This window comes from Perissodus microlepis, chromosome 2 (genome assembly GCF_051167445.1).
Source record: "Perissodus microlepis isolate ML-2025 ecotype Zambia chromosome 2, ASM5116744v1, whole genome shotgun sequence".
In the NCBI taxonomy this organism is placed as follows: domain Eukaryota; kingdom Metazoa; phylum Chordata; class Actinopteri; order Cichliformes; family Cichlidae; genus Perissodus; species Perissodus microlepis.
Genome location: NC_140462.1, coordinates 33921926 through 33937704, shown reverse-complemented (window position 1 = coordinate 33937704; position 15779 = coordinate 33921926). Strand labels below are relative to the sequence as shown.

Sequence of the window (15779 nt, the reverse complement as noted above, 5' to 3'; positions counted from 1 at the left end):
TACCCGGATAATAGGGTCTGCACACTGACAATTCCCCTACAGTACACCTGTTTGGGTTTCAACGACTTTAAAGGACAATTCAGAACTTCACAACGGGACTGTTTCTTTCATTCAAAAGAGCTCTGATACAATTCAGTGTAAGTTTTTCATTTAAGTGTCTTTATTTTATTGGTAAGTGGCCTGTATTTGTATAGCGCTTTACTTAGTCCCTATGGACCCCAAAGCGCTTTACACTACATTCAGTCATCCACACATTCACACACTGGTGATGGCAGCTACATTGTAGCCACAGCCACCCTGGGGCGCACTGACAGAGGCGAGGCTGCCGGACACTGGCGCCACCGGGCCCTCTGACCACCACCAGTAGGCAACGGGTGAAGCGTCTTGCCCAAGGACACAACGACCGGCAACCTTCCGATTACAAGACAAACTGCCAACTCTTGAGCCACCATCATTATTTTATTCTGTTTTACACCTATTCACCTTTAAAATGCACTATTAGTGTGCAATTTGATTTATTGTGTTGTGTATGTTTATGAATGGCACTGAGGCAATAAAGGTCCCAGTTATTCACTCCTTTTGTGAGTCTCCAAAACAAAACCTCCTTCTGAACCTAGTTAGATGTCTAGGGTCTCTATTTGAAGTGAAGTTGTACTGGTCCTGAGTAGAGGCGCTACATTTTGGTTGCCATTACATACATTCATAAATAATTCTGCCATGAGCTTTTCTGTTAGGATGAGGAAAATGTTCGAGGTTTTTATTCTCTCCTTCTGTCTGCATCCATCATGACAATCTCACACCCATCTCCTTACCTCTTTTTCTTAATATTTAAATGCTGGAGAAATGTGCAGTGGAAACTTATGTACTCTCTAATACATACTCCCAGAAAGCCACTTTTTTATTTATTTGGGGCCATGTGGGAGGTTACAAACCCAAAGCAATAAACAATATATCTTCAGGAAGCATCTCAGGGGCCAGACACACATTGAATTCCTCAATCCCTCCTCTCTCCCATGTCTAATAAATTAAAGCATAAGCAGGGTTACGGAAGTCAGATCAGCAAGCGTATTAGATTTGATTATTGCCTTTGCCTCTGACGCTGCATTATTGCTTTGGGATCCCCAGAGAAAGGTTCTCTGCACCAAAGGTAGAACTCGGAAAGTCAGGCTGGTAAAATTGGAACGCCGTGAGGAGGCTGAGGGAGCAGATGAGGGCATGGTGAAGCCAGAAAGAGGAGGATACAGACACCTAGGAAGAGTTCAGTCACAGTACGAGTGGCTGGTTTTGTTTAAGACTGGACAAGAAGCTTGTGAGGTGTAGAAAGCAGAGCTGAAAAAAGCTAAAACTGTACTATTGAAAAGGAAATGATGTTATGATATATATCAATAACCAAGGCAATTTTAATATTAAATGTGTTTGTGTAAAGGGATCATTATCACATTGAATTTGATACAACAGCACAATATGAACGCAATCGATGATACAGTTTTTCTCAAATGCTAAAACACATGTCACAAACGTTACCACCAGGTCCCCCAATGTCCAAACACAACACCCTTCTCTAAAGCTACATAAACACAACCACACCTTCCCACTGCAAAACTCAAACTCCCACACCAAGAGAGCAGCTCGAAGCTGTCAAAACTGTAAACACTATACACAGCATTACACACTACAGCAAAACAATTGAAAACACAATGCTCAATTTGTGAGAAGGTTCTTTGGTTCATAACTGCCAATGCATATTTTTATAAACTGTACAGTAACGGATCGTCATAGAACCCTGCAGAGGATTAGGCATTTAGATTTGTGAGTTTCACATGAAGACTATAAATCTATAAAAACATCCTGCATGTACGTACACTACTGTAACACAACTCAATGCAAAAACAGAATCTATCGCACACAACAGTACTCTCGGAAACATGATCAGGGTGTGAAGTCTTTTTTATTGTCTACACGGTCTTTTTACAGTATTACACACAGTCACTGTGCGGCATCATGTCGCCGAGCTGCATTGGGCCACATCACCTCATCCACATCACAGGCTATATTGTCCCTTGCTAGGCACCGCGGGAAAAACGCCCTGGAATGGCGAATCCATCCCTGGAAGGCCTCCACTGGGATGTCAGCACAGGCCAGCTCCATTGCCCGTACAAGGTTCTCTCTTGTGTATGGCTGTCTGTCATACACCTTCCATCTCCATGATGAGAAGAACTCCTCTATAGGGTTCAGGAAAGGGGAGTAGGGTGGCAGACAGACGTTTAAAAAGTGGTCACTGTTGGTGGTGAACCACTCTCTGATTTGGTGTGTTTTGTGGAAGCGGACGTTGTCCCAAATGATCACATACATGTGATGTGCTAGCCTAGGATGGTGTTGTTGACGGTCCAGGAGGATGTCTTTTAGCTCCTCTAGGAAGGTGAGGAGACGTTGGGTGTTGTAAGACCCAAGGACAGCATGCCGGTGGACAAGCCCCTCCGTACCCATAGCTGCACAAAGAGTAATATTACCCCCCCGTTGGCCAGGAACCTCAGTGATGGCTCTTTGGCCAATGATGTTACGGCCTCTTCGCCTTCGTTTCTGGAGGTTGAAGCCAGCCTCATCCAGGAAGAGGTACTCATGGGGTCTGGCCATCGCGTCCAACTGCATTATCCTCTGTGAACATGGAAAAGCGTACAGGTGTTCAGAACGGTCAATCAGGTAGCACAGTATTGTCCAGAAGTAATGTAGGCCACTAAGCAACACAGTATGTCCACTAACTGTACTGTGGACATGGATGTATACGTACTTGCACATACTCGTAACGTTGTTCTATGTGTCGCGCAGAGTTGCGCTCAAAGGGAACCCTGTAGACCTGTTTCATCCTCATCTGTTGGCGCCAGAGAACTCGGTCTATTGTGGACACGCTGACAGCATCAATGTTCTCAAAGTTTACATTATCTGCAATGACTTTGTCTCTGATCTCTCGGAGTCTAATGCAGTTGTTCTCACGGACCATATCTGCAATGAGGGTTTCTTGTGCCGCTGTGAATATGGCAACCCTCCCACCTCTATGTGGCATCCTTTCAGCTCTAAAGAAAGAAACATGTGTTGTCAATTGACTGATTTATATGTAAAACTACATGTAAAGTAACAGACCACTTTCACAGGCCTGTAAAACTGTAGTGTGACAAAGAAAGCAATAGCGTACTATACCTGTTGTGTTGTCTAAATGCCTTGATAATGGTGGCCACGGTGAACCTACTCAGGTTTGGATGTACTCTTCGTCCCGCTTCAGCCATTGTCATGCCATGGCCAATGACATGATCAATTACTGTTGCTCGCATATCATCTGTTATGATGGTGCGAGGTTGTCTTCTTCTCCCACCTGGACCTTCTCCTCTCTCTTGTTGGCCTCCTTCTCTTCCTCCTCTACTCCGAACTCCTCTTCTTCTTAGGCCTTCACCTCTTCCTCCTCTGATCTCAACCCCTCTTCCTCTTTGGCCTGCAGCTCTTCTCCTTCCGCACGCTCGAATGCCTTCATCCATTGTGATTGTTTGGCATCTTCACCAAACTATGCTTTTATAGGTGGGGTCACATCATTAGCAACAGGTGTCTTCAATTTTGAGTCGTTGTGTGTAGTGACTGACGCCAGGTGTGTTCCCTGTGTTCAAAGATTGGTGACTGTGGCAAGCATTTTGCATCACATGGGCTTTCATTTGAGAATATGAGCAGAGTTATTTTGCAACATGTGTTTTAGCAAGGACAAATGTGTTTAGATTTATGAGTACAGAGGGTTGTGTTTTGTGAATTGTGTCTTCATGTGACATGTGTTTATGGTACTGGAATATGGTGGCTACATTTAGTAAATGTGTTTAGACTACTGGTCATTTGGGTTACAGGATTGGCTTTTGTGTTTTAACATTTGAGAAAAACTGTAATATGATGTTGAAGGGTAGGAGCCCATTAGTCATCTTTCTAACTGAGACCGTTGGAGGCCGCTAGGCAGGCGCTGCAGTCGGTGCAGACTTTCATACCCTCAGAGTAAATGTCTGAGGAACTGGAAGCCTCTTTAACTCCATCAAGATTGACTGCGTCAGTGATCTTCTTTGACATACCCGTAAGCCGTGCCACTCTAATACACATACGGTAAGTCTCATCAAACTGTGTCACTTACAGAATATAATAGCCCTTTATTATCAGTGGGCTAGAACTACATTGTGGAGACAGAGCATGCAAGGGCAGCACCTTCCACACCGTCTGGGGTAGTAAATGTCAGGGCGAGTGGTCTGGGCCATTTTGAGTTCTTAGTTTACAATCTGTCGATTTAGGTTCTGTTTAAGGGTTTGGCATTTTCTGTTTAGTACTTGTCTTAGTTTTACTGTTGGTCATAGTTTTGATTATTGATTGTGTTGAAAGCACAAGTCAAAAACATGATCATCACAGTGCTCCCTGCCTGCTCTAGGTGAGGGAGGGATGGGTGTAACAGGTCGATGACAGTGTCATCCACCCTGATTCCAGACCGGTAGGCGAACTGCAGGGGGTCCATCACTGAGCCCACCAGTGGGCTAAGGTGGTGCAGGATGAGGCTCTCCATGGTCTTCATCAGGTGAAAAGTCAAGGCCACAGCCCTGAAGTGGTTGGGCTCCCTGGGGTGTGCGATTTTTGGTACCGGAAACACATAGGAAGTCAGGTTGAAGATATGCAGGGGGGTTGGTGGAACCTGGGGCGTGGGAGAGGTGATAAGTGTACCGTTGTCAAATCTGTTGAAAAACAGATTCAAGTCGTTGGCCCATCCTCGGTCAGCAGACACTGTGGCTCCTCTATTGTCCTCGAAGTGTCCAGAGATTTCTTTCATGTTCCTCCAGACTTCTCGGACGTTACTCTGTTGGAGTTGGTTTTCCATCTTCTTCCTGAAGCGCTCCTTGCCACCTCGGATCTTATATTTAAGATCCTTTTGCACTCTCTTCAGTTTCTCCTGGTCTCCAGACCTGAAAGCCTTTTTCTTCTTGTTCAGCAGGGCCTTAAGTTCTGGGGTCACCCCCTCTTCACCATGGGGGTGTACGTGGGGTGGAGAAAGACCAAGTTGTGGTCTGAGTGGCCAAGCGGGGGGAGGGATGATGCGCTGTAAGCCTGCTTTGTGTTGGCAAACAATAGGTCCAGGGTTTAGCTCTCCCTTGTATGGCAGTCAACATACTGGGAGAAGTTAGGGAGACTGGCAGATAGTGAGGCATGATTGAAGTCCCCAGAGATAATGATGAGGGACTGTGGATGTGCCATCTGTAGCTGAGAGACCGTGGAGTGAATGTACTCACAGGCTGCCATGGGCGAGGGCGGGATGTTCACAGTCAGCACAATAACGTGAAAAATCCCTGGCCAGGTGATATGGCTGGACGCTAACCGCTAACAGTTCAGTGTCTTTGGTACAGCACTGTTCCTACACAGTGATGTGTGTACATACATACGCACACACACATACATATACATACACTTAAAAAAAATTATATTCAGTTCGCAGCTTTCATCCCAAATATTATAATTCCCATTATAACTTAAATACTTCTTTAATATAATGATTTGTGTTGATATATGAAACCAATAATGCAGTGTAGCAGTACTGGCTCTGCATGTATGATCAGGTCAGGCCACAGCAGTGTCAGCTTGAGCCAGTGATGTTTCCAGTCTGGGTAGTGCCCCAGCAACACGACTGTTATAACCTGGCAACGTTAAACTAAAACTGGTGACGGCTCATCTGGGATGTGTGGGCGCACAGTCCCTGGACGCCATGTCTTCGAAAAATTAGATTAATACTTAAAGTCTCAATGTGTAACATACAATAATACACAATAATCCAACCTTTTTGCTTCAAACATACATAATATATGGATCATAAGTAAATGTATGAATCCTCTGTACCTGAACTGAGAAACCAGTTAAAAATGCCTTTTTTAGCCAAAACATAAATGCACTGAGAGGGTGTCACAGTTGAACACCGTAGATTTATCTACTGGATAAATATGAAAAGGGTTCATAAATAGGAGGAGCCAGATATCACCAAACATGACAGGGTCTGTGTTGCACAAGAAGGACCTACACAAATAATTTTAATCTTGTGGTTGATCAGTGACAATGACAACTTTATTTAAATAGTACTTACGTATATAAAAATGTGCTTAACACATAACAGAAAACATTTTTTTAAAAAGTCATAAAGCAGTGAAAACAGCAAATGAGAACAAGACAAAACAAAATTAAACAAAACAACATTTCTTAATGTGAACCTGATGAGCTGAAAGGTCTGACTGGATTGTGGATTGCCAATGAAGTCCCTTCAATACTGGTGTAATGTGGCCAAATTTCCATGTACCTGTCTTGCTGCTGCATGTTGGATAAGCTGAGGACTGTTGTAATGGTAAATGGCCTGTATTTGTATAGCGCTTTACTAGTCCCTAAGGACCCCAAAGCGCTTTACACAATCACTCACCCACCCATTCACACACATTCACACACTGTATGTAATAAACTAACCTACCTATAAACAGTGTTGGTTAAGTTACTTGAAAAAAGTAATCAGTAACTAATTACTGATTACTTCCCCAAAAAGTAATCCCATTACTTTACTGATTACTTATTTTCAAAAGTAATTAATTACTTAGTTAGTTAGTTACTTTTTAAAAATAAGATTTACAACCTGAATAGGTGATAAAGTGATAGATCTTTCAGCCCAATTCTACTTTTTCTACATAATCCATCATACAAAATGTAATCAAATGGAAAAGTCTCTTTTTAAAACTTGTTTTATTAGTTTTAATCTTTGAACTTTATGCATCAAGCAAAAATTTAATTATATGCAACATTCTCTGACTGGAAGAAATTAGTTTAACATTTAAACCTATTTTCTGCACATAAAATAAAATATTTTTTTGTGTTTACACTCAGTCTTTCAAATAGATGCAAGTAAAACACAGCAGAAAGTAAATAAAATCAAAGACTAGCGGTCCTGTTGCTCTATTTTCACCTGTAAAGCAGGAGTGGGGCAGGCGGAGGTTTACCCTGGTGCAGGTGAGCCGCAGCGGTCAGTGGAAGAATCCGCGAGTTTCTCTGTGAGTTTCCCATTACGTCGTAGCTACTCGGAGCTTGTTTAGGGTTTTTTTTCGCTGTAAAAAGAAGTTTTCTTCCCACGCACAACGGACACTAATGTTTTTGTCACTTTTTATGGAATCAAACTCAAAGTAAGGTCAGTACTTCCACGCTTTAAACGCTGCACCTCATACTCTCTCCGCACTCGATATATGATCCATTGTTGATCTGCACACAGCTGTTGTCACGAACGTCGCACTCGCTTACGTCACTGTCATGAGACATTCTCGCAAAAAAATCACGGTTTTAGTAACGCAGTAACGCAGCGTTCCTACGGGAAAGTAACGGTAATCTAATTACCGTTTTTGCAATAGTAATCCCTTACTTTACTCGTTACTTGAAAAAAGTAATCGGATTACAGTAACGCGTTACGCCCAACCCGTGATACTGGGTTGGGCGTGATGATCAAAACTCCAAAATAATGCCAAGGTTCCTGACTGGCTCACTGTGTTTCAGAGAAATGGATGATGAATATGAACACATATTTTGTCTCTGTCTTTTTGGACCAACAAGTATTTCTTTCTTGTGTCTGTTAAGTTCTAAAAAGTTTTGAGACGTCAATCAGCTACTGTCGTCCATGCACCTTATTAGCTTGTGACAGCTAAGACCCAGCTGCACATCATCAAGTGTGAAGTCCAACTGTGTGTCATCTGCATGAAAATAGTTGGTTATAATGTGATTCTTTATGACAGGACCAAGGAGGAGCATGTGCATTGACTCTGAAGGAACCCACGATTTAATTTTTATCTGTGCAGATCTAAAACTGCTAATTGAAACACAATGTCTACCATTTAATGTAATTGTGACAGCGGAGAACATGGATCATGTGTGGAGATCAAATTTCAACCCCTGACAATCAATAAGCTGGCGTCATTATCCCATGTTATCTGACAGCACCATCTAAAGGCATTCATCTTAAGGAGTAATTATGAATTGCTGTTTGAATAAAGGAGGAAGTTACCATGATATTATCAAGGGAAGCAAATTACAGACTGTTATCATTTGATAATAGCACGCTGTCTTCTTCAAAGGAACACCTGATATCTTGTAATTGTGAAGATATTAAAAGGATGTACTCCACGGACACATTAGCAAGTCTGCATCCATTAAAACAGCTAAACAGTGTGTGCTCAGAAAGAATGACACACACACACATGCTCCAAATGGATTAAGGAAAAATGTCAGCATCTTTGCCGAAAGCAGGAAGACTCACACACACACACACACACACACACACACACACACACACACACACACACACACAAAGACAAAGAACAGAATAAAATGATTTCAAACAGAATTATTTCTGGTCCAGTGCACTAAGTAAAAATCAATTCCCTATTATAGAAATAGGATACAGAAAGGAATTAAAACTTAATGAGGTTTTCCAGCTAGGGTCCACCCACTGTTTAACCCTGCACGTGACAATGTGGTGAGACAGTGTGTCACAGCTGCAAATGCTATAATGTGTTGTGTGTTGAAAAATTCAGTGCATATCCACATGTGTGCATAAGCCCTCTCTCCTGTGCAAAGCAACAACATGACAAGATGACAGTAATGCTGCTGCATCCTTCAAGGCTTCTCTTTCCTCACAGGTATTCAGGCTCATCTGTCTTCCCTCTCCAGCACACACGCACACACACACACACACACACACACCAACCTCACTCTGTCTGTTGACAGTATTGATCTCCAGTTGATCCATAGTGACATAAGACAAAGCTTTTCATGTGACAGGCAATTAGATGTCTGTGGATCTTGCAGAGCCCAGCCACAGGATGGGATGGGCAAATACTGACAACACCAGTCTAAACACTGTATGGAGACGGGAAGTGAAGGAGACTGAAAAAGAAGGCATCTACAAAGGCTTTCACCCACATTTGACCCTGGAGTTATCAGTGTCTCTTCAAACACCTTCTGCCCCACAACTTACTGTGCATATTGATTAAGTATTATTAGCCTTTAGAAGACCGACACTTAAGTCCAATAGCTCAGTCGACCAATCAGTTTATTAATCACTCATGGATCCATCACCCACGACCATGCCAATCATTACCTTCACAATCCTGGCTGAAGCACATGCTTCAAAGGCTCCAGTATGTAGTTTCCATATTCACTTCAAATATTAGAAGATGGAAAAAATTACTAGAAAAATGTGGAGATACGGGGGATACTACTTCCTAAACCTCCGAGATGTAACTCATCATATGTGCTAATCCTAACCCTATACTTAGAGCAAAGGAACGTAAGACTGATGCATGTCAGAACAGTTTGTTGTTTCTCGATTGCCAAAATTTTGGACAACAATTTCCTTATTTAAGAAAATAAAAAATTCTCCACTTGGCCCAGTGGGAAGTCTTTCTCCTGTAAGGTCAGGTTGCCTGCCTGCGAGGACTTCTGCTCTTATCATTGGTAAATGGTCTGGTTCTTATATAGCGCTTTCCTACTCTGTCCAAGCACTCAAAGCGCTTTATACAGCTAATTGATTCACCCAATCACTTCTAAGCTTAAATGCTAAGTATCTAACATTCACACACATTCACACTCCGATGGATGGATCAACATGGGGTTAGTGTCTTGCCCAAGGATATTTGGCATGCAGACTGGAGCAGCCTGGGATCGAACCACCGACCTTCTGGTTAGTGGCTGATCCGCTCTGCCACCTGAGCTACAGCCACCCCACCATCATTGTCTTCACCCCCTGGATCTCCTCTCTTAGACCTTGATACTTATCAAGTGTCTCGTTTTCCTTTTTCCTGATGTTCCTATCAGGACTTGTCAGGACTTGCTGTACTCTCTGAAAGTATTTTATGGTTGCAACTTTCCTAGTGGTTTATTCATAGTTCCCATTTGATTGAGGGATTCCAAGGTACTTGTAGCTATCCTCAGTGTCTGCAATGTTGCCTTTTGGTAGTACAGTCAGTTCTGACTTCTTCCCTCTCTTTGTTACCATATGAGTGCACTTCTCCAATCCTTTGGTTGGCCATTCCAGATGTGTCTCATCCATTAGCAGCTGGTTCACTGCAGAGATGAGAAGCAACAAAGCACAAATGCTAAAATAGAATTTTCAGGTATTTGTTCTTAATATTTGTTCAGAAGTGTAGGCAGCAAAAGTAAAAAGTAAAATCAAAACTCTATACTTTCTACTACTTAAATTTTCAAAACAGACCTGTTACTTTGGTTTACAGGATTTTAAGGGAGTATTTATTTGACACCACTGTGGGGCTTTAACCGGTTTTACCCTAAACAGTAACACATGAAAGGCTATCCTGTTTGTGTAATTATCACCAGGGGATTTTGCATAAAAAAGACTAAAGAAGCAAAACCAAGTACCAGGGTCAGCGGTTAGATTAAAGCTGATGTAGCATTCAGCTAGCGATATTGAAGAGGACGGTGCATAAAGCGAGTATTATTTTTTAATTGGCAGGTAATTTCAAATGCAGCATTTCTATCAGCTTAACAAACATCGGCAAACACACAAACACCAAAGGTCCATCTGCTGTCAGGAATGAAAAGAAAGAGAGACAAGTTTACTCACAGATGGTGAAAGAAAAGAAAGACAGAGCAGGAGAGGAGGAAGAGAATATATTTAAAGCTTAAACTAAAGTGCTCTTGTTTTTAAAATCTGATTTTGGGTCTGTACTTGTGACATTGTGGAGGTTTTTGCATATTGTGAAATGTGCTGCAAAATGAACTCATGTAGATTATCTGTATTATCTATTGGTTCCATGAAAACCCTCTGCTGTACTGTAATGATTTAAGGTAAAGACCAGTATGTGACTGGTGAAGAGTGTCTGTGGTGCTCATGGTCAGAGTTTTGTGTAGCAGAGATGAATTAATATTTAAGCTCATGATGCTCATTATGACTCATTCACTGCATTCAGTCTCTATACCAACAGTTTACTGCCTTTCATGTGTTACTGTCAGTGTGGAGGATAAAAATATAGCTGGGACAACTCACGAGACATCTGCTTGCATCTCGTCCACAAAGATCAGTAAACCAGTAGCCCAGATCAGCTGATCACAGCTTGTACATTAAGAAAATATCCATCTTTTCCTCGTGCTGACCAGCAATGCCTGATATTAGAGTTCCACCATGTGCTGAATCCCACTTTACTGTTTCCCTACTTAATTCTGCTACTAGTCACATGTTGCATCGTAGGCAACAGGAAATAGAAGTATTTTGTATTTTCCTTTTATTTTCTTTTTTTTTCTGCTAGTGTTCTGTTGGTTTAGTTAATTTTGCATAAAAATACACAGTAAAAAATGGAGTGTCAATATTTCAGAGTAAACCTATTTTAACCTAGATAGAGTTTTTACAACTCTATGAGGAGTAAAGCAGCTCTAACATCAGAGTTAAAAGTCAGTGTAAAGTTTGTTAGTCATGCAGTGAAGACTTAACTCCACACAGTGTTGATTATTACGCCTCAGCGCATGGAATTTTCTCTGGAGAGTTGCCACAATCAGGTAAGTGAAGTTAACATTCCCATACTGGTAACACTGTTTAAAAGGTATTTTTAAACTAAATAGCTCTTTATAGTTTCACTGATGTCGAGTGAGGACATGTTAGCAGCATTTACCCATAGGTTTAATGACATTCCAGTAGCTACATGCTAGCAGTTGCTAAAAGTTCAGATGTTCGTTATCTTCTCACTGCGTTAATATGAACCTAAAACATTTTAACTATGTATTTCTTCTAAATGCTGTCTAAATAATATCATTGTCACATGTCAAATCGCACAGTTTGAACAACTAAATTACCGTTTATCAGTAAGCTAATAATCGCTAATTAGCTTACATAAGCGAACATAATTTCAGAAAAAGTGGGTAACATTACCATAAAGTTAACTTTACTGGTTTATATTATTTTAAGCAAATGCCAAAGGCATACACTACTCTAGAGTTTTGCTCATTATTTAGTAAGAAATATGTATTTTGTGTAAATTAACTGATAGCAATGTTAATGACATGTTAAGTAATATTAAGTAATGTTTCTATTTTATAGAAAGGTTTAAGAGTACGCAAAAACCAAATCTCTGAGAGATGCAACCAGAAGACGGATGAGAAACATACTTGAGGCTGAGATGACAGAATAACATGGGTAAGAATAAAAAATGTAAGATATAAAGAAACATTTTTAACATTGTATTATTTTTAATTGTGATGTTTAATGCCAATTATTGAATTTATACATTAGGACATCTCCCCCTAAAAGCGTACGAGTGATGTATGCGCAGGGCATTGTTGCTCTGTCTCCATATCTGGAAGACCCATATTCACAACATGGATATGTAAGTAAAGGGAACTTTTCAACATTAAATACATAATTGCCCTCAGAAATGTTGATAACATAGTCCTTCATCGTTTATTTAATTACATAGAAACATTACTACGATCCAGAGAGCGGTTCAGGATACATTGCATGGCGGTTGAAGACCATTCAAAGAAAAGCTGTGGAGGAAAGAAGCGTCTCAGTTTGCAAATCTCCCAAAAGTAAGTTCACTTATCATTTAAATGATACTGATGCAATTTGTAGGCAGGATCCAATCAAACACCTCTCTATGTTCTGTATTTTTGCATTACAGATAGAACAAGATTTCCGACTCCTGTTTCGTGAGGTCACTGGGAGCAAATTTTTGGAGAGGTGGCTCACCAATCTCAAAGCAAAGGTTGTAAAGGAAAGTCATGGACTTTCTCCACCTCAGAGCTCTTGAATTTAATGCGCAATGCTGAGTTAGGTACTGAAGTTGAGAATGGTATGATTGTGACTGTTTTTATTTGCCATTGTTGGTTATATAGGTAATTCTGTCAATTCAATGTATTTTTGGAATAATTCTTTGTTTATTCGTCTGTAAGCTGGGACAGTGACTTGTCTACTATCTTGCTGCTGCTACATCTGCTACCACCATCTGCACAAGGGCGAAAGAGACCAGGAAAGATGTCTGCATCTCAAGCTGTCAATAACCTCATCAAATTCCCAAAGGTATGTTGTTTAAAATATACTTTCCATCACCTCTATTTACATGGACAGTGAGTTGAGCTAATCTACTGTCAGAGGATAGTCACTTAATACTGTTGTTTAATGTGTTGTTGTAGGCTGGAACCAGTGTACAGCAGCATCTAGACAACATCACCCGAAGCAGTCAGCCCTACCTTCTTACTCAGGGATCCACAAGAAGCAGCATTCACACCTTCATTGTGATTGAGAAGCATGCACTTCCATGTAAAGCGACAGGTTCAGTAGGAGCCCTTGATGAACTCTTTAGGGCCCATTATGTCTTTGGTACATCATACAGTTCATCCCTGACCAACTTTTTTACTTTTCTGCAAACAACTACGACATTGGGGAAATGTCATATTGCTTTCTCTAGTGAGCATCATAGAACTGTGAATTGTAAAGGTTTGTTACGTTAATTAAATGACACTGAAATGAGAAACATAATAAATGCTGTTACTTTAACCTGTATATTTGTTATTATTTCCATAATGTAGGATAGATCACAGTTATTTAGTAATATAGCATCATAAGATGAATATGAAAAAAATCACACAACAGAGAAATAAAAATGATATATTATTACACATCAGAGTGTTATTATTAAACTAAATTTGGAGTAAAAATAGCTCTATAAAGTGTAATCAAATTACTCTGAACAGTGTGAATAACCCTCAGTGTTAAATATTTTTACACATTTTGTTGTTAATTTTGACACTAAATTGAGTACAATTAACACTGAAAAGTTAACACTGGCCATAGAGTAAATTTAACTCTAATTTTGAGTGGGACCAAATGTTATCTGAAGCAGAGTTAAAATCAACTCTGTAAGTGTAAAATTGACACTTGGTTTTTTACTGTGTAGGTGGTAGAAATGTAGAAAGGAGATACATTTTACTCTCTGTACCTGTACTGTACTTTTTATTTTTCGAGTGAAGAAATTTAATCAGTTCAATCAATAATTTCTTATATCTGTACTTCTACTTATTAGACAATGTCTGTATTTTTGTCACCTCTGGCAGTCTCAGGTACAACCCTCCAGAGTCACAGTAAGTAAGCTGTGAGTTTGATTACTATTGGCAAATTTAAGCTAAAAGATCATTTTACCATCACAAACAGCCACTTTACTACTTTGTAAACCAGTAACGTGTCCTCAGCTCTGTGGGTCAGCAAACACCCCTCTTCCACACGTCCATCCACTGAGTGTTAAGCAGCTTCAAGATAGCCTGTCAGCATCCAGTAAGCTTAACAGAGGAACGCCAGTTCGCCATGAGCTTGCTGTTTCTGCGACTGCGTCTATGTGATAACTGCGATGGTGAACAAGTTGTACAAGTGCTGTGGAACAGCTGCCTTCTAGCTTTCATTCCTTCTTATCTTAATGAATCAGTTCATTATCAGCAGCTATGACTAACCATCACTGCTCTGTGTATCTTAATCCATCAATGCCCCGTAGATATTGTGCACTGTTTAGAATTAACAGACTAATATGATCCCGTTCAGACTCAGGAGAGATGTGCCTCCTGGTCCTGGCCTAAGGTGGTTCTTCCCAGCAATCGTCTTTTTTTCCCACCCAGGAGAAATGTGCAACAGAATGGACTTTAGATTTACTGCTATTGATTAAAGGATGGTAAACCAAATAAATGTGGCTCTAAACAAATTATTGTGGTGTCGTAAGGAGTTACGGGTCCCTGCATCAGATTATACAAACCCCTAAAAGGTTGCAATGATGATTATGATAAATTGTGTTTAGCTGGATAGATAATCTATTCTTAATTATGATGAAATTGAATATGTTTGGGAGGCATTCCACGCCGGCCCGTGGCCTTATAAGAAGCCATTAATGGAGGGAGAAAGAGCAAACGAGAGGGTTTTATTTTGTCGGGAAACAGGTCGACAGCCTTTCAAATATCATTAGAGGTGATGGGCCGCGAACCCCTGAGAACAGCCTCCACCTACATCTGATAAATGGAATTGCTGAGGATTAATTGTGTCCCTGTAGGCAATGCCATCCAATTCACAGGGATCATACATGCATTTGTGTGGGATAATTGTCATGTATTGAGAGTTACAAGCACACATCCACCAGCCCAACTAACAAATGCCTCTCCTGTACCCCAGCTGCATTATTCTCTTTTGCAGTTGGTAATAAAATCAAGTTGTTTGAAAGCATTCTCACACCCAGCCAGTCCTCAAGGTTATCAACTCTTTGCATCGCACATTTTAACCCACTGGGCTTCTGGTAAATGGGTTTGGGATCAGGCTTTGGTTAAATATGTGTTCAACTTTCTGTGTTCGTTTAGAAGTGTTAAACCATGCCAGTCAGTTTACATATATCTCACCAGAACAGTTTGTAGAATCATTATTTGAAAATAACAATAAACATCTTTATATTAAATGTGTCCGTCTGTTGGAATGACTACATATCAACCACTGATTCAGTTCAGATTAAAGTGCTCGAATTTGAAATTGTAAAAAAGGGGGAAGAAGGATCATGTTAAACACTGTTTAGATCTGTGATATCTACACTGCATCGATTTGATTGGCCAGTCTGACAGAAGTCTTTCATAATTTCTGAATTTTTATATGTTTAATATTCAGTAGTGTTTGGATACAGACACAAAGATGACATCGCGTAGATTAAAAGGACCAAAATATATCTAAATGC

The 15779-nt window shown here is 40.6% G+C and overlaps 1 protein-coding gene and 1 pseudogene across 1 annotated transcript; one reads left to right on the top strand and one right to left on the bottom strand.

Annotated features, from left to right (window-relative positions):
• Positions 1–1910: 1910 nt before the first annotated feature.
• On the bottom strand, positions 1911–3194 carry LOC146393028 (uncharacterized). The gene is made up of 2 exons (XM_084939221.1): positions 2789–3194; positions 1911–2655 (listed from the first exon to the last, which is right to left on the bottom strand). The coding sequence occupies exons 1-2, from the start codon at positions 3059–3061 to the stop codon at positions 1987–1989; spliced, it is 942 nt and encodes a 313-aa protein (XP_084795347.1). The 5' UTR covers positions 3062–3194; the 3' UTR covers positions 1911–1986.
• Positions 3195–11553: 8359 nt separating this feature from the next.
• On the top strand, positions 11554–13566 carry LOC146393027 (uncharacterized; annotated as a pseudogene).
• Positions 13567–15779: the final 2213 nt, after the last annotated feature.